The following is a 23,644-nucleotide window of genomic DNA, read 5'->3' as shown; positions in this document are numbered from 1 at the left end:
TGCTTGGGTATCCACAGATTGGCAGAGTTGTTATCTGATATCCAGGTGGATGAAGGGAGTTGGGTTTGATTCTTCTGAAATGCAGTTTACTGTCATTTATGTATGCTGCTGCAGCTGCTGTGAATCTGCAAATGCCCTTGGCCACCAAGTTCAATAAAGCTGAGCCCTTTCAGTCGGCACAAGTGTCTTTGTGGTTAGGTGAGTATGCTAAAAATGCTAATCCGGCATTTGAGTGATAACAGTATAAGTGTGCATGAACGCTTTGCGTGCATGAGTGTTTCATCACATACATGTCTGAATAAGCATGCATATACATGTCTGAATAGGCATGCATATACATGTCTGAATACGCATGCATATACATGCCAAGCTGGTGTCCTGATTCAAGATTCATCTCACGATGACAACCCCTCAGCAAAATAATGTCTGTCAGTCAGTCTGAATAGCTGTTGGGTTGGCGTCAGGGAAAGAGGAGCGAGGATTAACCAAGGGCTCACTAATCCACAGGGGAGGAGAGAGGAAGAGGGAGCAACAGAGCATGGGGTAAGTCTGGACGAGATAAAATAAATAAAAAAAGGTAATAACATTTGAATCGAGAGGGAAATGAGAGATGGAGACGATGCACTGGCACAAAAATAGGAGGACAAATGAGGGGACACAAGAAGAGATGCAGGAAGCTTTAAAATGATGAGATGGATGAGTAGTGAATGAGCAGGAAGAACTGAGTTTACAGAGGATGGGACGCAATATCAACAGAGAGAGAAACTGAGTGACTCTTATGATTCAAGGGTTAGAGCAGCAGCAGGCAGTCAGGCTATTGAAGAGTGAAACAGCCAGTAAGAAAGAAATAAAGAAAAGAAAATGTGAAAAAAAAAGAAAAGCTGAGGAACGAGTGGGGCTTGGGGTAATTTCCTCCAGGGTTGTATGAGCCCCTGACTAAGATGTCGCAGCATGGTACCAATGCCCAGCCAACCGCCTCTGATGGTATTAAACCGGGCCATTGGTGTGTCGGTGCCAGTGCCGCCGCCTTCCCCCTGTGCCTTCCAGACAGTGGACGCTGCCCAGGGCAATAAGAGGCTAGAAGCCCCAACTGGTCCTACTGCTGTGGCACGAGCCCAGCAAACCCTGCAGTGGATTAACTGCACGCTCACACACGTAGACACACACAGTCTGCTCTGCAGCGACATCTCAGCACATCTGCATTCCATTACTTCTACCTGTGGCCACTCACCCACAATACCGTGCCAGAGAGCTGACAGGTGCTGAAGAAAGTGTCTGGATGCTGAAGGACGAGACAGTTGCTGATGATGGAAATGAATTCATGTCTTGAGAGAGCAGACCGAGAGAGACTGACAGATAAAGAAAAAGTGGGCGCAGATGAGAAGAAGTGAGAGTGAGAAAAGAGAGAGACAAACAGTAACATTCAGTAACCCGTTCTGTATAAAGATAAGGGAGAACGTACAGATTGCACAGTCAATTGAAGGCCAAGCTTTTTGTCATCTTGACATACATCACCACTCGTCTAAAGGAAGTGACACTGACTTTTGACATGTCGGGGAATGCCAAAATCTTAGTCAGCATTTCTTTTTTTAACTGGAGTACCTTCTGCATACAGAGTAGACAGAAACTACTCACAGTCTAGTATAGATCTTTGAGAGAAATACACTGCTAATATGTACTATTTTTCAAAATAGTGTAATGAGGATTTAATTTCCGGGTAGCTTTAAAGTTTTTTCAGCTCCTGTTTCTGTGGCTGGCTTCTTTTTCCCCCTCAAAAATGCACTTCAGTTCGCTGTTTATGGCACAATACCACCGGGTGCCATGACTCCCACCAACAAACCAAGTCCCTGGCCAACTACAGGACGAGAGCCACAGAGAATGAGGGAGAGAGCGAGGGGCCAGCTTTAAACAGGGGCAGAGCATAGTAAACAACTCTGAATGGCTGCAGAGTAGACAATGTCCTGCTTTATTTCATGTCTTGGTCATATACAGTATGTGGGAGGCTGTGATCAGAGAAAAAACACCACAACAACATGTTGCTTGTTACAGTATGGCTGGTCTACTGCCTACTATCTACGCCATGTACTTCATTATGCTGCAACAATGACTTGGCAGAGTTTGGGACCACACAGCATAATGACCGCTCTGTGTGATCTGGAATAATTCTGCTTGTGGCACAGATCTCAGGATAGAAAGCAGTCAAAAGGGTTGATATCTCAGCATTTGAAAGAGTTTACAACCAGACAGTTCACCTTAATCCTGTTCCCGACTCACTACAAACAAGGGCAGGGTGACAGTGCAGCAGTCTGAACCGTCCTCAGCACCAGCTTAGCAAACACTGAGAACATTGTGTCACTGAGACACAATGTTCTGTGCCGTTCTTTACTGCAATAAAAAAAAACTGGCAGTATGTTGATGATATCATTAGCAGGGGACCAGATTGAATTGGGTTTGAATGGTGGTCCCTGACATAGTCCACTGTATGGCAACGAACCAGCCTCAAAAGCCGCAAGGCACGTCTCGCCTTTCCTGGATCGTTAAAAATGCATCCCTACGGGAGGATTGGGTTGCACCGAAACAAGCAAACAAAAAATACACTGCATTAATAATGGAGTGACTAAGGTACATGCACGCACACTACGCACATACCCATCACCTGAGTTTAGAGTAGTTGTTACCTGTCAGAAATAAGAGAGGAAGGAAAAAGCCTTCCAGTCCCGATGATGGGTTTTACCACATATAGCTGGGCTACAAAAATGCAATCATTTTGGGCTGAATTTTCATCTATGATATCTACAAATAAGTTACCACACAAGAGTTTCCTACTCCACTACTACACGATCCGTAAGAAGTCTAGTTGTTCGTCAAGATTTCCAATTTAGCTTCCATAAAAGAAGCTTAATCAAAATACCTGACTGAGCTCAGCTGCTGTTTTTGCTGGTCTAACCTAAATGTCAGCTGTGATATCGCTGCTGTACCAGTGTTGGAACTCTCTCCCAACAAAAGCCTGCTTTCTCCCATTATACCCAGTCACAGATTGCATAATTAGGCTGCCAGCCAGCTTCACTCCAGAAAACCTCAGAATCCAGAGCAGAAGGGAGAGGATGCTAAAGAATGTCAAGATAAAATATCATAAAATAATATATCAACACCATTTAGGTGTAGTCAATCAGCGTTATGAATTGTTCTTTATTGAGAATGACTGCAACAGTCTTAAATGTCTGCAGAGTGGATCTTTAGGTGAAAAGGCCTCCACTGCAACACTAGACTATATTGAAGGTGGCTAAGCTGGAGCAATGCTGCTGCGGGCCTTAAATACTATTTACAAATGACATTGCCAACATCCATGTCAATGCTGTTTCACATATACGGTCATCCAGAAAGACAGACTGCCCTTAAGTAGAGTAATCTTTCCATCAAAAATACGGTCAGAATGTCCCTGGCTAAAAGCCATCTCATTTGAGCTTGTGAAGCATAAGACCAGTTGATGCTCCAGATAAGGATGATCACATATGTTTTCGGTTGATGAATGTACGTTGGATTTAAACAGTCGTGTACAATAGGGAGAATCTGTCATGTACTGTATTAAGGGCAGTCCAATGAGCTCACAAATGTCCAAAACCATCTGGCAAGGTGGGTGCTAGCTGGCATTTTCTCTGTTTTTAAGCATCAGCGACTTTGTCTTCATGTTCTTTCATGCTCCAGCACGAGCGCAAGATGAGTCTCTGAATTGCTTCGATGTATTGTTGCCTGACTTGCAAACCTGCATTCAGCGAACGGATATCAGTCGGAGGCAGTAGCGGGTTTAGAAAGGATATAGCCAGACTGAGGACACAGTAAAGCGATTATAGCAATAATTCACTGTATATTATTAATAGTTAGATTGTTTATTCAGTAGATAATGAATACCAAGTAAACAACTTTATATATTCCAATATCAAATAAGAACAATAAATAGCTCTCACTCCAAATAGCCTGTAGCCATGGAGAGATTTTGAGACAATAGGTCCGTGGACACAAACATGTAAAATGTCCCTCACTCCATCTTTATAGGAGGAAGACACCCAGACTGATAGACTTTGTTGTAATTTGGTCATTTGATTGACTCTCCAAGAATAAATGTTAATCACTTCATACAGAGGCTCCGCTCACGTATCTAGTGGGCCTGTGCAGTAAGATATCCATGATACAAAAAAACCATCAATGTCTGACCCTTGTAGGGGCGGCCAATCAGACTCCTAGTGGGGAGCATGTGACACTGCTCTGGTTCCTGTCCATGGTCTGAGGCAAATGAGTCATCCAAGTGACCACATATTCCTCAGTGTTGACCTCACATCCCTTTGAATACATGAACTAAATCTCAAACAACAGCAGTATTTACAAGACATAGATGTGTATTCATCATAGAAAGAGAATGGACACAACCATCCCTGTTACAGAACAACACAACTGTCAAAACATCTATAAAAAGACATGCAAAAACCACTGCCAAGAGGACCAACACAGATCTATCATATCGATTATGGCTGTGAGCTCAGATTCATGCTACTCAGCGTTCCACAACGGTGCAGCAGCAGAATATTATGGACAAAACGCCAGTGAAAAGTGAAGGGGCTGATTACAGTGGCCTGTAAACTGGTGCTCCGCTCATCACATCTACTTAATTCCATAAAGAAATCACGGTGTCTCGAGTGATGAAAATGCAGCTGCTCTATAGGCACAGAAAGCATCATTAAAAAGATGATCTAAATGCTGTTCACGTAGAGAGTGAGAGAGGAAAACCAGAGGAGACTGACACAGCAGACGGCGTGCAGAGGGAGGAGACTTCTTCTGTCAAACTCCTGGTGTGCGGTTTGACAAAGAGGGAAAGACAACACATTGCTTGCAAAGAAATCTGCAACTAGTGTGACATGGTTAAAAGCTTTTGGGATTTGCTTGCGATCAAGGCTCAATTTTTTTAAACCGTGAGAGAACCACACAAGGGAAGTGAACACTGGCTGAAATGCAAGCCATAGCGTCAGATCAAACAATGTATGCTCAATGTCATATCAGCTGCACAGAACAACAAAGGTGTGATAGAAGACTGCATCTACTTTCATACATGAGTCTATATGCCTCTGACTGAACAACCAAACGAGAAGTTCTAATGTCAATGATAAGACTGGTTGCTTGAATGAACATGAGATCTGACTCTCCTCTGTAGGTCAGTGCCTTCAGGAGAGCTGGCTGCCTTCGATTCGGGCAGCTCAAAGCAGTCACTTCCCACTGGGTCAGTCAGGATGTTACAGCTGAGTGAAAGGATGTGGAAGTAATTATTAGTTAAAAACAAAAAAAAATTGTATTACAAGAGTTTCTGGCCTCTGCAAGGGGGTACAAGTACTATAGGCACAGCAATAGTACACGCTCACAATGACATTATTGTGAAGCATAATGTTCACCATCTTAGTATAGCGTGTTAGCGTGCGACTTTATTGTCTATTTTACTCTAAATGGGACATTCATTTACTAAAAGACCATCATGCGGTATTAAAGAAGACTTGAAACTAGCGATTGAGACCATACTCTCATGTTTACAACATTTACTGAGGTAATAAATCAGGTAAGAAGTAGGGTCCTTTTGTCATAGACTTCTATACAATCAGATTTATTTTTGCAACCAGAGGAGTCGCCCCCTGCTGGATATTAGAAATAATGCATGTTTAAGGCACTGGCTTCCACATTGGCTTCCCTTCAAAGTCATTAGAATGAGTCATCTGAGAGCAATGAATGTCTGTACAAAATTCAGTGCTAATCCATCTTGTAGATTGAGTACGTAGCAATATTTCAGTGTAAGTGAAAACTTGCTGGTGGCGCTAGAGGAAAGTGATTAAGCTTTATCCCCTGTGCACAATAAATGTCTGAACCAAATTTTATAGGATTCCATCCAATAGTTGTAAATTGGATACCCTACCTAGCTAAAAAATGGCAACCCATTGTGGTGCTAGATCAAAAGACAGAAGATCACCGGTCAGTAGGATTCATCCTCTGAGGACCACGATTGTACAGACAACCCATCCAGTGGTTGTTAAGATATTCTATGCTGGACCAAAGTGGTGGATGACCTTACCACCCCAGACACAGACCCAAGCTGCTAACATTGCTATATACTCAACACTAGTGAAGTCAACACAATAACGGGCTTCTTTGAGCATCTGGATCTGTGAATCGTCTTCTCAAATAGAAAGCACGCCAAAACTGTATGTCATCTTCTCCTTGTGGCTGCCATGATGATTTGTAAAATTAATTAAGCTTTCAAAGCTGGAATGTTGACATTATTTATCCGCTTTACGGAGCAGGACCAAGACATATTACATAAAGGGGAGAGAACGTTAAGTATTAGATTATAACACAGCAGTTTTTTTTTAAGGTCTTCTCTGCCGTCTGCTCCTACAGGGGTCAAGCTGGACTCATGCAAGGCTGAGGGCTGAGAAACTAGCTTTGTCTCTTCCACCATATAGCCGAACAAAAGACAGAACCCTGTTTGTTCCTCATGTGCTGAGAGAAGGGGGCGGGTGATGAAGAAGTGGGAGGGGTGCATGTCTAATTGTGCATGTGCATAAAGGGGGGGCAGCACCTCACTTGAATATTCCATATGATGAACGAGCGTCTGTCCTTTTCATAGAAAACCTGAAGGCTTGAAACGACAGACAACAACAGAGGAGTGTATTCCCGCCTGTTCGACCTAAATGGGACAACAAGCTTTGTTTTGCTCACTTTCACTGTATGATGAATGGACAATTTGCTAAATTGATCTCAATAAAATTATTTTTTGAAATGATCAAAAGCTGATTTTTAATTTTTTAGAAATGACTAATAATAGTATGTTATATAACACAATAACTGCGATTGTGTGTGTTTTCATGCATGTGTGTATTGAGTCCTGAGGAGGAGGAAAAGAGAAAGATGCAAAAGGACACACTGCAGAGGCAGCGCAGGATAATTAGTGAGCCAACATCTCGTTTTCTCCTCAGAATAACTGGGCTAATTGTTCTGGTTCGTTACAGCATGTTAATAGGATTGATCTTCAACTTGTGGAACATTTTTGTTAGCTTCAAATCTCTCATACATACATCTCACACATATCGCTCAGTTGTATGACAAGAACCTGAAAATCTAAAAGAAAAAAAAAAAAAGTTTAAGGGTAACCTAAAGCATGTTGTTTAGTATTGCAAATGTTAAGCTTATGGATGCTAATGCTTAAGGATAAGACTGGAACATATTTCCTATAATCTTCCCAATCCACAAACACTGGCTGCATTGTGTTCAACTTAGCACAGCAAACAATATCATAATACTTTATGGCAGATGATGCAACAAATACTATGGTACTTATCTTTCTATTAATTAAAAAAAGAAGTTAACGGGGAAATTAATATCTGTGGGAACTAGACATTATAGATGTATTTTTACGAGTGAAACCTTATTGTGGTGTAATTACTGTGGGAAGTCTCTGTGGGATGGATTGTAAACACATATTTTTTTGTATTACGGACAAAACAATATTGTCCTACTCGTGACACACATATACACTATGTTGGCTCTATTCTGTATACAGTATATATTTGACAGATTAATTCAGATGCAAAATGTATGCACCAAATATCCTCATTTAAATAGTTCAACGATGGCTCCCTCATTTAAAAGACAGAGATGGGACAAGCACAGCATCATGTGTGAAAACTGTGTGGGTGCAGAACCAGCATGACTAACACATGCACAGATGTTCTGCTCATGAACACGTCAATTTCCCAGAGGGCGATGCTTTGACCCTCACGCTCTGCATCACAAAATAACAAAATGTTATCTCCCGTATCACAAACCGTATTATAGGAAGACATTGTGAAATGACGATAAAGGTCTTATGAGGATATATAAAGATTCCTGATGTCAGATAATTTCATCATGATCATATGACTTCATAAAATGTATGTGAAAACTAAAACGCTACCTACAACGAGTGGTTGAAAAGTAACGATGAATACGGGTCTCTATAAAGGGAGCTCTGAATACAATATTAGCTTTCTGTTGTTTTAACCTACTTTTGATAAGAGCTGCACAAAGCCTTTTATGTTGGATTGTTTACACAATTAAGGCTTCCACAACAGTTTTGTTCAGTATCCAACTTACTGTAATGGGGGCAGTGCTGAAACGAATCTTCCTCTTTGGGGGGACGTCCTCTTTGTTTTCGTGTGACAGACCAGGGATCTCTGTCAGATCGGAGCCAGGGTCGTAGACAATATCCTCATCGTCTCCGTAGAGGTCATCCTCAGGATCTGTGCAGCTCTCCCCCCAACCCTGGTAACAGGCGTCCCCGTCTGCATTAAAAATCACCCGCTCATTCCCAAGGTATTCCTCATCAGGGTCTTCCGGCTGGTCTTTGGGAGACTCAGAGGACTTCTCTTCTCTTGAACCATCCCCATCCTCCTGTCTTTCTCCATCTGGAGTAGTTGGGGTTGGCAATGGCTCAGGGGTTGTATCTTCAAAAGCGTTGTCGGTAATCACAGGACCATCTGTAGGTTTTGAAGCTTTGGACACCCCTAGATCCTCAATCTGTTTTCTTGTTTCGGAAGGTTTCTCCTCTTCTTCACATGAACCATTCACCTGGCCTCCGTTGGTGGTGACCCCGGAAAGATTCCGCCTATCTCTGCCCGTGAGCTCAAATTTGTCTGCTTTGTCTTGGGCTTCTTCCTCTTGTGGTACTGGTTTCAGCTCTGTCTCAGTCTCTGTCCCAGGACTGGCGCTCAGAAGGTCCTCAGAAGACGACGATGTGGGAAACTTCCCACCTGTCCTGCTCTGGTAGCTCCCACGAACTGGAGATTGTCTTGAATCATCTTCGCTGACATCACCTCCAGGGCGTTGGCACCCATCTGGTGAGTAGAGGGCCCGTCTGCTGACTCCTTTGAGGTGCGCACCATGGTTGGGGTGGTCGACATTTTCAAAAACAGCACTCAGTTGACTGACAGTTGGCGAGCACGCCTCCGTTCTTGAGCAAAGTGAGTCCAAGGAGTCTGTGCTGCCGCGATTAGACCGAGCACCTCGCCAGTCATCTAGATGCTCGTGGGAACCTCGTTTATCACGTCCGCACGGAAAGACTGGTGATTGGGACTGGTCACGTGACTGCTGCTCAAACAGCTTCCTGGTTTCAGAGAACTTTGCTCCAGCACCTCCAACCCTGTCAGCTGATACGGAATGCTGGAGTTTTATCACTGATCCATCGGCCTTGTTGATGAAGTTGGTGGGCTTGACCATCTTTTGTGGTGAGGAATCATCACAACCCTTGGCCTTTTCTGGCACAGTTTCTGAGCCCATCTGCATGAACATGTCCTTAATGCGACTGACATGGCCGCCAAACTGGCGACCCCTTGGCTGTTTTACACGTTCTAGGTCCCTGGGCTTGGAGTCTCCATCTAGCCGAGGCTGGTCAAAGGCCTTCTTGAGTGCCTGAAACTCAGCCCGGTAGGCATTACGGTGGGGGGAGGCACTCCGGAGGCTGGTCCTCTCCCCTGAGGCCTCCGTCTTCAGCATGATGATTTCTTAAGATTCAAAGGGGATGTCAGCATCGCCGTGGCCTCATTAGAATGTGGAAGTGAGGAGTCTAGTTTGACCTACCGCAACGCTGCCTTATCAGATCCACCCGTTGTTATAGTTCCTTTCGGCCCATTCATACCTTCAGAGACAAAAAGAGGTGTTATAAAGATATAAACATTTTGTATGGCATGATAACATCACAGAAACTGAAAGTGGCTCTTACTAATCTAAATTATGATGACAAAGCTTGAAAAGAGATCATTTCCACCTTCCATCAATAACACTATTCAGAAGCATGGGAGCCAAAGATGGTGATTTATAATATAAAAGTTCTTAGTAAGAGGACTAGATATGAGAGCCACTCTAAAATCACTCTGATTATGTTGTCTTTTCAGCACTGCTGCACTGTTTACCTCCTCAAAACGAAACATACAGGTCGGTCTTTATGTTTAAACTGGTACTGCAGGGAATATTATTTTTTTATGTTCTCTTCTTCTATTTTCTCTCTCCCACTCCCTCTGTTTTCTACAGTAAGCTATGACCCTTGTATGCTGCCACATCCTGCAGCTCTCTAAACCAGCACTGACATTATGCTGGTTCTTACTAAATGTCAGCCCTAAACAAAGCATTGCAAGGTATTTACAACCTTTACTGCACAGAGAAAATGCTGTTGAATGCAGCAAACATGTGTTGATATCATTCAAAAGAGAAAAATTCAAAAGATTTCGTAAACTGAAAGACTCGCATTTTACCCACCATTTCAATAGCACAACGTTAAAGCAGAGGAGCAGGCTAGTTAAATATTCCATACCTACAGCCATTAATGTTTAATCCTATTTGGAAATGCATTCCACAAAGAGGAAGATGACACACACACACAAACATAGAGAATCCATTAATCTCAGTTGTGCTGAATTAGATGCAGCAGCAGCGGTTGAAACCCAAATGCCCTGGTTCAATATTCATTATTCACCATGCTGGTACATGACAACACCTCTCAATGTGAAATCCGCAGAGCAAAGCCGTTTGAACTTGACTAGCATCCTATGCTGCTTCGGAGGATATCGCAGAAATAAAGTTAGAGGTTAAAGATGAAAGATGAAATAGAGTCTTCAACATTGTGTCAATGGGATTAGATAAACAGCCACACAGCCGCACACAACATGACAGCTCAGGTTTCCCCCGTCCGACTCTGTTAAACGTGTTTATACCTACATGTGTTCCTCCCTTGCAGATGCATGCATGGACAGGACAATACATGACTGACCTCCCGTTATGAATACTAAAAAGACTAAGTTAACCACAAAACCACAGCGACGCTGCGCTTCAATGTTACAAAAACAAAAGAGTCAGACTTACATTCATGGCTCCCCGGCTTCGTTTGACGCGTGATTACAAATAAACTGAGACCCAGAGGCTGGAACTCGTGAACAGAATGTGGACGCTCGTGATCCCAAAAAAAAAAAAAAAAAAAGAATCTTTAGAAAACAAACATGTTTTCTATCCCACGCTGGTAAATTGTCCGGGACGGAATCGCCACTACCGAAACGCTGGGACACACTAGAGCCGCCTCAACGCCATTGCAGGCAGTGGGCGATGCTGCCAGTCGCGCTATGGGGGGGGGGGGGGGGGGGGGGGGGGGGGGGTCGGTGCAATCTGGCAGCTCATCTCTCCGGGAGCTGCACCGTGGAGGCGTTTTGCAGGGGCATGTCCGACAGACGTCTGCCGTATAGCAAAGTCAACACACTATACGCTGTAATGGTGGCCGGGGATTTGCAGATGTAACGCCTCATGTGACAGGTGCTCAAACCTAAACTGCGGCAATGGTTTGGTCCGATAATCTGCTGCGCGGAGGGGGTTTGAGTGAGCCGCAGTCTGGCATAAATACCAGCACACAGGGGACGGTAACTTCACTCGTTGCTTGTTGGTTATCGATGGGGTTTTGGGTTGGGGATGAGAGAGTCAAGGACCACTCCGGCTGTGCCATGAGTGTGCAAATTTAGGCGTCTCAAAATGTGGTGTGAGGACCACCAGGGGGCCTGAAGGAGTTTACGGGGAGGTAGAGCCCCCCCAAACAAATTAGGTAAAGTTTGATTTCACTTTTAAGTTAGTTATTAGAGGTCAGTCTGCTGAGGACACATAAGGATAACTGATTTACAACTGTTATCAATCTATGCACAGATGCAACTGAGTATGTATTTAGTCAGTGGGAGACATGTTAATTTAGCCACATGTAATGAAAAGAAAGCCCCTATATATTAAAGTTGGCCACTGAAGACTATCTCACACATACACTAAAAAAATGTCTGGTTCCTAAAGTGTGCAGTTTTTCTCCCCAATTACTCTGTTTGCATTAATATGTTAACAGTCTTATAATAAAGAAGATAAGAAGGTAACAATTCTGCCTGGCTGGGTCACACGGGAGCCAGCAGGAACGGCCTAAAGCATGAGACTGAATTCATGTGATAAGTCACGTGAAAGGAAGCTTTGTCAAGAAACGAATGTGTGATCATCTTATCCAACGGCAATAATGCCTAATACGTGGCATTATTGCTTACATACATACTTTGTAAGCGCACATTACAATCTTTATTTTATAAATTACATTAGAATCTAAGGATAATCAGAATCAATTATAATGTAATTTAGTAGATTGAAACATGCACATTCTGCACAAAGCATATGTATGACTTTATTTGTTACTTTCTCAAATCTCACAAAGTAAATCTAATTTTTACGCAGTCATATAATCTTCCAAAACTTATTATGTAACCATTTCATTTGATACTGAACTCAGCGTATTTGTAGTACAGTATACAGTATTGTGAGCCTTCACATTTTCAGTTCCAGCATCTTGAATTTAGTTGGTAAAACATGTTATGAAACAGTCTTTGACATGAGGTGTGTTGTATCTGCTGCACTACAATAAACAGAATTGGACTGATATCAATCCATATCAGGACACATTTATCACATATCAGACACATTTGGCTGCTATAGGCTTGTGTCAAGAGGGAATGCTGTATTTTCCAAGTCTTCATTATACCACGCATCTTAGCGCATGCACATACAGCGATTGTTGCGATACACTCATACGCAGTCCAATCATTGGCTATGTGAAGATGTTGCTAAGCAACCTAAAAATAATCTTAAGGAGATAATAAAAGGGAGGGTGAGAGAACAGAACAGCCTCGCACTGCAGAGCTCAGAGGATGGATGGCATTGTGTTTATCACCACAGAGGAAGCCATGAATCCAGTTTCAAATACACCTTTATCAAACAAGAGCCATGCAGTGACCGCTGTCAGCCCGTTAGCCAGAATTAGGATCCTTTTCTGCAGGATCAAAGTGCTCTCTTAGCTGTAGCCGACATCAAGGGAGCACAAGGGGTGAATTAAGGGTCCCACAGCCCTTTGACAGGCCTGACTTGGTGCCAAAGGGCCAAAACATGGCCATCTGTCTACTAGGACGGTCTCTGCAGGGGGTCTGGACAGATTGGAGTAGACTTCTCAAAACATGTCTCTTTCCTCTAACAGCTGGGCGTCAGAGGTCACGCTCTGATGAGGTGATGGTTGATGAGGTGATGGTTTGTGTATAGACCACGTGCGTGTGAGTAAGAAGCTGAATCTGTCTTTACTTTAACAAATCACCAAGCTGATATAGACTGAACGGTAATCAAAGAAGCCTCTATAGTAAATGTGTGAATTCAGCAAACGATGAAAACATGCTTTCAGACAATAACAATGTGACAATGACACGACGTGTTCTCCTAGATCAGAAATACAGAGGGCAACAGAAAAGCAGCAGTGACTTGTTGTGTTGGATATTACAATCCCCGTTTAACTCGATCACCATCCAACAGAATGTAGGCGTATCGCTCCTATTCTGAATTACACCGTGTTTTGCCCTTTTTTTTATACGAGACTACCATCTTTTTCCATCCAGATGTTCAGCCAATGAGAAGTCGTGCGGTTCCCAGCGAAGGAAGGAGGCGGAGGAAGGAAGGAATGCTGCAGGATGCTTATTATCATCATGGCTGTCAAACCCAGTGGCGATTAGATAACACATCCTTTTTAATGCGAGATTTACGAGGATGAGAGGCACCATGTCCGCTGCGGCGGTCGCGCTGCTCCTCGCTACGGGTACGTATCGATTAAAAACGAACCGGGAGGGAAAAGAACCGGGCGTTTTTTTCACGCGGTTGCCATTTGATGCGTTCTGGTTAGCTCGCTGGTTAGCATGCTGCTGTGGAGCTACTGGGCTCATTTTGCCCCCCCCCCTCCCCGTAGGGCTGAGGAGGAGACGCGGAAAACATGGCTAACAGCAGTCATCTGCACCGCTCTACGCGTTCAGTTCAACGTGTGTGTGTGCGTGTGTGTGTGTGTGCGTGTATGTGTGTGTTTGCGCTGTTCGTGAACACAACACCGCTGCACACGTCGTCTCGCGAGTTGTGTTTCCAGCCATTCATTCTGCTTTAATTAAAGCGCCGTTACCTTTGAGGATGCAGCACACTTCTTCCTCTTTTCTGTGTGCACATGAGGACCCGCAGCTGTGCTGTGAATGCCCAATTAGGTAGCTAATGCTAGTTTAGTAGCTCAGTGGTACTGGCTGGTTTATCTCTGGTGACGTCTTCAGTTGCCAGTTTATTAGGTGCACGCAGATAATAACTGATGCAACAGGACTGCAATAACTCCCACCTTCATAAAGGTTGTAATGTTAAGTTAAAAGACTCATGTCTCAGCACGTCTAAATAATGTGGCTATGCTTTAATTTAGGGGTACAACTAACAAGTACTCTAATCACCAGCTATTCTGTTTATTGTTTTCTTTACTAATCCATTATTTGTTTGGTCTATAAAATAATTGTAATAAATGCCCATTATTTTTTCCCACAGCCCAAGAAAAAAAATCTCTTTTTTTTTCTTTTTTTTTTTTACCCACAGTCCAAAACCAAAAGATATGAAGTTTTAATATCATCTAAGACAAAGAAAAACATCAAATCGTCACGTTTGAGAAGCTCTCCGTTTCTATGCACCGCATAACATAAACTTGAGTTCATTCAGGCTTCACTTAACTTTTCTGTTGGCCACTGCTTTTCATTAAGTTAATAACTCAGACTTTAATGTCTGAGCTTGGATGAACTTGAATATGAAAACATTCATGAAAGAAGACTGCATTAGTTTTAGCTGGTAATAAACGGGCAAATAAATCGAATGTATAGCTCTGAACGTCCTTTAAACACACACTTGTTCCATTCATTCTTTTATTCATTGATCCAATAGTTTACATTGTGCATGCCTATGATGTCAAAAACACTGCGTTTCATGAGAGAAATGCCCATATGGAGCGATCCATGGGCTCGAAGCAGAGAACAGCCCTGAACAGAGATGGTGAGTGGGTGTGTGCAGTGGTGCACTTCATGTGTTGACCCGCTGTCCCCTCCCCCCTCTCATAACACAGTGACCTGCTCAGCTGGTTCCCCATTAATACTGGCATTATTGTTTTCAATTGTCTGCTGTCCCACAGACGTGGCCCACTTACATAGTCTACCGGATTTAAATTGTCTTACTTTGTCCTAGCTAGAAGTAGAATTCACCCTAAATCATTAACTGCGAGACAAAGGGCTATATCTTCTATTTAACATGATGCTGGAACACTGTGTCACAAACAATCGGTTTGGACAGATGACTGATTAACTTACCTTTTTTTTATAGAGCACTAGAAGACTGAGCTGACTGTCTCACATCCACTCTGGTCCTTAATGCCAGACTTCTGCTTTTTGTTACACTGACTGCTTTCACTTCCCGGTCTGTGTTTATTACAACGGGGATCAAACTCATCCGTGCTGCAATACCAAAGCTGCAGTCCAAACAGTAGCAATCCTTGTTGCCGGTGCTTCCCCGCTAAACACCAAAGAAGCACATGCATCCTCCCGACCCAGACAACATGCACACACAAAGCTGATTCGACAGAACTGAAGGAGATCCCTCCCTTGCTTCTTCTGCCTCAGCTAGCTAGAGGCATTAGCTAGCTCAGTTAGCTCGAGCCATTCGAGGGACAAGGGTGGTTTATTCTCTCTGCGTCGCCACTGGCATTTTAACGCATCACTCCTGAGACTTCAGCCAGTCCAAGGTCAACCCAGAAAAGCATAAAATCTGGTTAGGCATTTCCACCTCCCCCAAGACCTGCCAGTGATCCAGTGATCTAGTGATCTACGCATCCAAGTGTGTCAGTTCTTTTATGATTATGTGTAATGTATAGATAATACTTGAATGTTAGTTTGTATGTGAGCCCACCTCTCATGAAAGTGTAGCTTGTGGTGTGTATCAGCATTCACATGTCTGTCTCTACATGTGTTAGTCTTCCGTGGACGCTCTAGTAATAACTTTAATTGGTGATGTATTATGTACTGTTGGAGCGCTGCAGTCTATCATCTCGAGAAGGCCTGGCAGAAAGTCAGCCCGCCACAAATAAGCAGATCTGATGCTATTAGCAGCTTAGTTAGTGATCTTTATTTACACTGGCTGCTGTCTGAGTGGAAGTGACTGCATTCAAAGGTGAGGGTTAAATATGGGCGAGACCGGCTAACATAAGGCTGCCAGGAGAGTGTGTTTGGCCTAAACGCTTGCTGTCGAATCGAAGCTTTAATGTTGATGGGCCAAAACACATTTCAAATCCCACAGGTCATTTCCTATTCCTCATACCATTAGCTGAGACCAGGCCATCTGGGCTCTCTTGTTTGTGTCATCTGTGGACGTTCCTCAAATGTTTATGCCACAACCAGTTGGTCTTTGAGCAGGACAGAATAGCCAGCACTTGACCTTGACCAGGAGGGTGTGACTGTGGTTCTTTGTGCGGTGGAGAATTGATGAGGCCCAACGTGTGGGGTAATAGAAAACGAGGGCGCGCATTCAGAGTGGGATTTACAGACCGACTCAAGTCATCACCGAGGGCGCCACTGGTGTGCTGAACCTGAATGAGGTTTTATTCTCAGTCTCTGGAAAAACCTAGATCCTCATGTCATGAGTGCAGTTACAGAAGGTGAGAGAAGCTGTGGCGTGGATTAGTCATGCTCAGGCGGTTCCCTTAATCTGCTTTTGGAAAGAGATGCGGTGGATATAATAACCTTAGCTTTCTATAAGTAACACCACATTCAGTGGCCGCTAAATTCTATTGATTGTATGTAGCTGTGACGGAGCCCTTGGGGATATCTGACATATGGCCAATTCAGCGTCGCTGTGGCCACAGATGTAAGGCAAGGCAAGGCAATTCAAAATGCTTTACATAAAACCATTAAAAGCATCAAAACATAATGCAAAGGAAAACAAGATTTGAAAACAATTAAGCACATTCATTAAAACATCCAAAAATCAGTCAAAAAGCAAGAAATAGAACAAAAGAAATAAAACAAGACATATGCAGAAATTGATTGATATCCTTGAATCTGGTTCAATTAAAGGCAACAACAGAAAGTCTTCAATCTGGATTTAAAGGAGACGAGGGTCTCAGTTTAACATGCACACAGGACCGTTTTATAACACTTCCTGCAGCTCATCAGCGTGTTTAGATTGCAGTTCGGGATTTGTGCCTTGTAGATGTGGACTTCCTTAGTAATCTGCAGCTTACTGTGCCACCTAATCTTCTATAACCCCTTTGTGCACCCGAGTAATAGATAACGCTTAACAACCAAAGATCACATACTGACTTCCTCTTTCATGGACACAGATTAAAATGTAAATCCTGCTTTATTACTCTGTTCAGCGGAGTCTCTCCTTGGAAATCAGCTTCTGTCCAAGGAGAGGGATCACAGTGCAGTGAAAGAGACCCACGTATGTCATGATACTGAAGATATATTAAGTTATATAGGTTTGATGGCTGCTAAATGCAAGATAAAGCAGGAGATAAACAATGGGGGAAATCTGAGACATTTTGCTGGCGGGAAGGCCCACACACAGCTTTTGCACGCCAAGCTGCTTAATGTGTCTTGAGTTGTGTGTCTGCGGGCCAAAGCAGTTCAAACTCTCTCGCTTTATCTGATCTCCCTCCCTCCCTCCAGAGAGAGATGGAAACCACTCGCTCTTATCATGTACAATTAGAGTTTGCTTGGCTGTTTGCTCCACTGCATCCTAATGTGAAGCAAATGCATTCACATTCAAGGAAATGTGAAAGCGAAAAAAGTGGACAAATCCATTATTGTGAGCGGTATTGATTCGCAAAGCGTGAAGTAGGTTAGCAGGTGCTTGTAACAAACGTTTGCTTTATTAACGCCTTCTTATCTTCTCTGAGTGCTGCTGGCAGGTCGTTAATGATACCCCAGGCACAATTGAAAACGTTGTGCTTTTAGGAGCTCATTTTGTTCTTTTTTCCCCTAACAATCTGTGTTTCAGTGGTCACCATCTTGTCCAGAGCACATGCGGATCGTAACGTCTACCCATCTGCAGGAGTGCTGTTCGTCCATGTTCTGGAGAGAGAGCACTTCAAAGGAGAGTTTCCTCCCTACCCCAAATCCGGTATAACACCGTCACATTTGAACATTCTGCACTGATTGAAAGTGTTGACGTTTCTGATTACCCAAATGACTGAAGCATTTGTATAGTAACAATGTTGCTGCAGCCTTCGTATCAATGCAGCCGGCCATTGTCCATTTATCATATTTCATAAATGCTTAGGTGTTGTTGGCGACACATCCACTATTCAGCTAATGGCTCTAAATGTGCATTACTAAATTGGTTCTGAACCATAACAGATCATAGGGTCACCCCTCATTAAACGGCTCTGTCTGCAGGTGATGCCAGCAGTGACCCGATCACTTTCAACACCAACCTGATGGGCTACCCCGACAGGCCAGGCTGGCTGCGCTACATCCAGAGGACCCAGCACAGCGACGGAGTGCTCTATGGCTCCCCCACTGCAATGCATGTCGGCAAGGCCTCTGTCATAGAGGTGGGTGTTTGGACCACTCTCAAAGGGAAGAGAAGGAAGATGAAGGCATTTGTGATTCTGTTTAATATGGCATGAAGGATGAGTGTTGCGCAACATGAACGCGTTAAACTGAAAGAATAGAAAATGGACGACAGCATTACACATTTGTAGTCTTAACCTAAAGGCACACATAAAGGTAATGGAGCAGTAACATATTTCAATTTAATTCATTTAGTAGTAGCATAGTCCAATGTTACGCTATGAGTCTTCAGACTTCGATGTAATTATGTTTCTATGCTTTCTTTGCCCCCCATAAGCTACTGTAGAAATTCTTTTCCCAGAAGGCTTAGCGTTCGCAGCGACGCAACCTCTTTACGGCGTCTCAGTTGGGCACATAGCCCGCATAGTGTATCTAGCTCAGCCTTGTCCAAAGGGCTGCTGCCATATAAGCTGCACTGATCTGGGATTAAACTTTCACCCCTGTGTGTTGCAGATTACTGCCTATAACAGACGCACTTTCGAGACGGCACGGCACAATTTGGTCATAAACATCATGGCCACAGAAGGTAAGAAGTGAGCGTGAGAGCCAACAGACATCAGACTGTGCAACTTCTCTAGATCTAACCATGTGTTCCATAAATACAATTATAGACAATTATCTATTGTGTTGAGGAAATGTACTACTATAGTATAAATGTATACTCTCTCTCTCTCTCTCTCTCTCTCTCTCTCTCTCTCTCTCTCTCTCTCTCTCTATATATATATATATATATATATATATATATATATATATATATATATATATATACTGTAAGCTACTGTAAACACACAGTTCTGCTTTAGTACAGTAAGTAAGTTAGTGATGGTTATCAATTATTACGGTTTATCTGAGTGACTGCGCCTCACATCTGTGCATCTTGTTGACCAGTCATGGGACATGCAGTTCAATGTGAACTCAGTTGGGGGAAAGCTCGGCAGATGTTCGCTGCACTATCGTGACATCACTCTACCTTTTTGTATGATGTCATCTGCCATCTAAGCCCAGAACAAAGTCACAGACAAACTGGTGAAAAACTGGTGAAATCAGTGTCAACTATGCAGCAGTAGCAAAGTGTCAGTGATGTGTCAGTCAGCAGAACACCACCCTCACGTCTTCTTCTTCTTCCCTCATTCACCTTTTTCTCTTCTTCATCCCTTCACACACAGAGTTCCCTCTGCCCTACCAGGCGGAGTTTTACATCAGGAACATGAACGTGGAAGAGATGTTGGCCAGCGAGGTGCTGGGAGATTTCCTGGGAGCTGTGAAGAACATATGGCAGCCTGAGCGCCTCAACGCCATAAACATCACCTCGGCGCTGGACCGTGGCGGCCGTGTGCCCCTGCCCATCAACAACCTCAAGGAAGGGTGAGGATTTTTAAGGTTTGGCTGGACTTGTATTGCATCGGCTGTAAAAACACAGAGTGATTTTCATACTGAGTGAAAGTGGATCCAGTTACGGCTAAATAACATTTTTCTTTTATTATTTAGATAAAATTCCATGATGTTTAACAGCCTTAAATATTCTCTCCACCTCTCTCCCAATCAAACAAATTGCTTATATTTTCAGCCCACTCACATCATGCTGACATTTTATTTAATTGGGGCCCTGGGGATCCACAGTTTGCTGTGAACTAGACGAGTTCAGCACGGACAGATACTGTCAGTCGGACTTGTTCAGAGGGGAACAGCCCACACAAACTGCCATAAGTTGTGCATCAGAGATTCATGCTGACGTTTTGGAAGATGAAAGCATGTAGTCAGTGGAGGAGAAAATGCTTTGACTATAACAAGCATCAGCGTACACATGTAACATGGGGCTCCATCTTCTCTTCTCGTCTCTCATGCCTCCTCCTCCTCTCCCTAGAGTGTATGTGATGGTTGGCGCTGATGTTCCCTTCTCGTCGTGCCTGCGAGAGGTGGAAAGCCCACATAACCAGCTGCGCTGCAGTCAGGAAATGGAGCCCGCCATCAGCTGCGACAAGAAGTTCAGAGCTCAGTTTCACATCGATTGGTGCAAGATCTCTCTGGTAAAGGTTGTCTTGTACAGAGTTCCCTGAATTGACAATTGCTTTAATGTTGAGTACACCGCTCGCTCTTCTTTGTGCTGCATCAGCAATGTTTTTCACTTAACGTTGTCAATGACTAAACATATTTTTTCACGAATGCTGAATTAACCACAACCTATTTTTTCAGGTTGACATCAAAAAAGTGGTCCCGGTGTACATTACCCGTCCCGACCCGGGAACCGGGATCCTGCCTGAATTTGGGGAATACAACCCCCCTTCCGAGACTCTGATGGGCCGGAACTACTTTTCAGATTTCCTAATCACACTGGCTGTTCCCTCCGCTGTGGCACTCGTCCTCTTCTTCATCCTCGGCTACACTATGTGCTGCCGACGGGAAGGGGTGTAAGTGTGCTTGGTCTTGTATTTTTATGCAAATATTACACCAGACGCCCCAACAAACATTTGGGAAAGTACATAAACTGTTACTTAAGTACATAAGAACCAAATGGGAGACAGGATGGATAGTGCAGGGTATTTAGAGAATAGCAACAATCTGGACCGGAATTGCAGCCTGTCATTACCATCTAGTTGTACGGTCATTTATATTATGTTCCTCATGCATGTCTGTCACAGCTTTTTGTTAATTCCGTCACGTACATCTTGATGTTTTGAAGCATAGTCATGGCATCGATAGACGTTCGTCCACAATAAATCCTTCCATCATTCTCCACCATTTACAGGCTGGGAGAGACGTGCCCCCTTGTTCAGCTCAATGTTCCACCCACCATCACCATTTCCATTCTGTCTTTACCCGGCAATCCATTCACTTGTGTGTAGATGTCTCTTTAACTATTAATATTAGTATTTAATTCATCCATTCTGTTTTGTTTCTAGGGAAAAAAGAAACATGCAAACACCAGAGTAAGTGTTTTACCTCTCCTGTGTTTAGTTTTTTTATTTTGGGTCTGTTTTGCCCCCCACTCTCTTTGCTTTGCAGTTTTGTCATCTATGTTGTCATTGACGGCTTTCTCATAACCATTTATGTTCTCATCTGTGTGTTCACATCCATTCATCCAATGGGCTGCTCAAAAACTCAATGGCCAGTTGTAGGTTATTAAAGCTGTTTAAAACACATACATCTTAAAGACTAAGAAGTTATCTCCCACTTAGTCAGACGAGGTAAGGAAGTCGGAGGGATTGGTGAGGTGAGGGTGGAGGTTACATTGCTGGTGTGCATGCATGAATTGAGTGAAAAGTGTGTTTCGGGTCAGACGAAATAACCCAGGCTACATTACATGTTGTCTTCACTGCCTCTGCAGCATCCAGCTGGTTCACCACGGCTCCATCCAGAAGTCCAGCAAGGAGCTGCGGAGCATGTCTAAGAACCGCGAGATCTCCTGGCCCCTCTCCACCCTGCCCGTCTTCAACCCCGTCAGCGGCGAGGTGGTGCCGCCCCTTCACCCAGACAACTACGAGACCACCAGCATGCCCCTCATGCAGACACAGACGTGAGTTCAGATTGTTTCGTTTGGGCGGAGGGAAATGCGCGTGTGTAACGCAGCCCATGAAACAGACATTTGTGTGCACGTGAAATGCACACATGCTCATTAGCAGGCAAAGAGAAGTATGGCTTAAAGGCGTCAATATATATGGGAAATATGAGTAAACACAATACCATTATTGTCTAAGCTTGTTTCCAGTGCCTCTAACAGAACCATGTTTACAGCTAAAGCTGCGGCAAGCCAAGTCTTTTAGAAAAGAAATATGGCGACAGCTTAAGAGGTTCAAGCTGTCCCATGATTTTTCCTAATGGGCTTGAAACTTTGAAAAATGTGCCAATATAAGTACAACACATGATACTAAAGACTCTGTCTGTTTACCAGAATATCTTTGTTAATAATTTCAGGAATCTACAAAACCAGATTACGATACCACAGCAACGGCCATCAGGTTAGTACTCCCTTCAACATTTACATAGTTGTAGAGCACCCTGAATGTGCAATGATGTGTGTTTAATTAATAAATATAAATGCGCGCATTGGCTTCAGTTACAGGAGCAGATGTCAGAACAACATTTAAGATATGACAAGATATGATGCGGGTGTTCTGACATACCTCCACATTGAATAAGATGACAAATACATTTTGGAGTCAATGTTTTTTTTATTTTGCTGTGTTGCTCACAACCTCCGTTTGACCTCCATCACTGTAAAAACACAAGCATCCAGACCTCATTCAATTGGACACAGATTATTGAGAGCAAATAATTTTGGTATGGCTCCACAAGAAATCAGGCGTGAGAGCTTTACTTCCTGTCGAGTGGCGTCTTGCCGCCTGCAGCTCCGGTGTTGGTGTGTGATCGCCCTCCTGTGTACATGATGTTCAGCTGCATGACTGTTCAAGCACTGACCTGCTACTCTCTCTGTTCACTGCTAACAAAGGAGATAATTATGTCATGTCAACATTTCGAAGGCTGGAGGTAGGTGCTGCAGTCTGTTTTTAAGTTTGTGTAGAAATAATTCATGCTGATTTGAGTTTTTTAAAAAAAAGTGATTTCAGCTCATTTCTTCTGCTAAAAAAGGACTTAAAAGTGAGTACTTGTCAATAAGGTTCAATATATATTTTTTCTTCATATTTATTGTAGGTAAATGGTATTCCTGAGGAGAGAAAGGTGGCCGAAGCACTGGATTTGTGACCAGAGACGACGGGTGTTGGAGGCCACTTTAATTTCATATCTATATCTTTGTTTTTTCTAACACTTGTGCCAATCTGCATGCCTCAGACGTGTCTTTACAAAGATGTATCATTCATATGCATTTACACCTTGAAGAGTGTGTGTGTGTGTGTGTGAAAGAGATCAAAGGAGCTTAGCTGATTATAAAAACATATTAGAATATTTTTAAATATTTGTAAATGTAAAAACTTCTACTTGCTTTGCACAATGGACCTCTTAGAGGAAAAGGGAGTTTTACATGAACATGCTTTAGTTGTCATGTATTATTAATTATATGTATTGCGTCACATAACAATAAATGCTTTTACAATAAATTTTCACTGTAAGTATCTTTGTTCCAAAAATAAACAAGACAATTGTAAAACCTTAATGACATG

General features: G+C 43.2%; 2 protein-coding genes across 3 annotated transcripts in view; one reads left to right on the top strand and one right to left on the bottom strand.

Annotated features, from left to right (window-relative positions):
• ppp1r9a (protein phosphatase 1, regulatory subunit 9A) overlaps positions 1-14,242 on the bottom strand; it is a 48,345-nt gene extending 34,103 nt beyond the window's left edge. The window contains 2 exon segments of the mRNA XM_034545468.1: positions 8,167-9,706; positions 14,060-14,242. Coding sequence (XP_034401359.1) covers positions 8,167-9,564 — 1,398 coding nt within the window. The 5' untranslated portion in view covers positions 9,565-9,706; positions 14,060-14,242.
• sgce (sarcoglycan, epsilon) lies at positions 13,544-23,581 on the top strand. 2 transcript variants are annotated; one of them, XM_034544676.1, is made up of 11 exons: positions 13,544-13,708; positions 17,953-18,075; positions 18,351-18,508; positions 18,981-19,053; positions 19,694-19,892; positions 20,392-20,554; positions 20,721-20,935; positions 21,428-21,454; positions 21,853-22,041; positions 22,440-22,483; positions 23,178-23,581. In XM_034544676.1, exons 1-11 carry the CDS (start codon positions 13,660-13,662, stop codon positions 23,192-23,194), a joined length of 1,257 nt encoding a protein of 418 aa, XP_034400567.1. In that variant the 5' UTR covers positions 13,544-13,659; the 3' UTR covers positions 23,195-23,581. The 2 variants fall into 2 exon arrangements, with proteins under 2 accessions (XP_034400567.1, XP_034400565.1); XM_034544674.1 differs by having other exon boundaries at positions 13,571-13,708; positions 22,975-23,581.
• Positions 23,582-23,644: the final 63 nt, after the last annotated feature.

The sequence above is a fragment of the Cyclopterus lumpus genome, chromosome 11 (genome assembly GCF_009769545.1).
Source record: "Cyclopterus lumpus isolate fCycLum1 chromosome 11, fCycLum1.pri, whole genome shotgun sequence".
NCBI classification, from domain to species: Eukaryota; Metazoa; Chordata; class Actinopteri; order Perciformes; family Cyclopteridae; genus Cyclopterus; species Cyclopterus lumpus.
The sequence above is the reverse complement of the archived record's forward strand: the minus strand, read 5'-3'. Positions and strand labels throughout refer to the sequence as shown.

What these genes read in the sequence shown, in the direction of transcription:
- sgce (XM_034544674.1), top strand. Translation starts at nt 13,660, where the DNA reads ATGAGAGGCACCATGTCCGCTGCGGCGGTCGCGCTGCTCCTCGCTACG. An exon ending in GCAAGGCCTCTGTCATAGAG is followed by an intron (nt 18,509 to 18,980) that starts GTGGGTGTTTGG and finishes TGTGTGTTGCAG; the next exon opens with ATTACTGCCTATAACAGACG. An exon ending in TGCTGCCGACGGGAAGGGGT is followed by an intron (nt 20,936 to 21,427) that starts GTAAGTGTGCTT and finishes TTTTGTTTCTAG; the next exon opens with GGAAAAAAGAAACATGCAAA.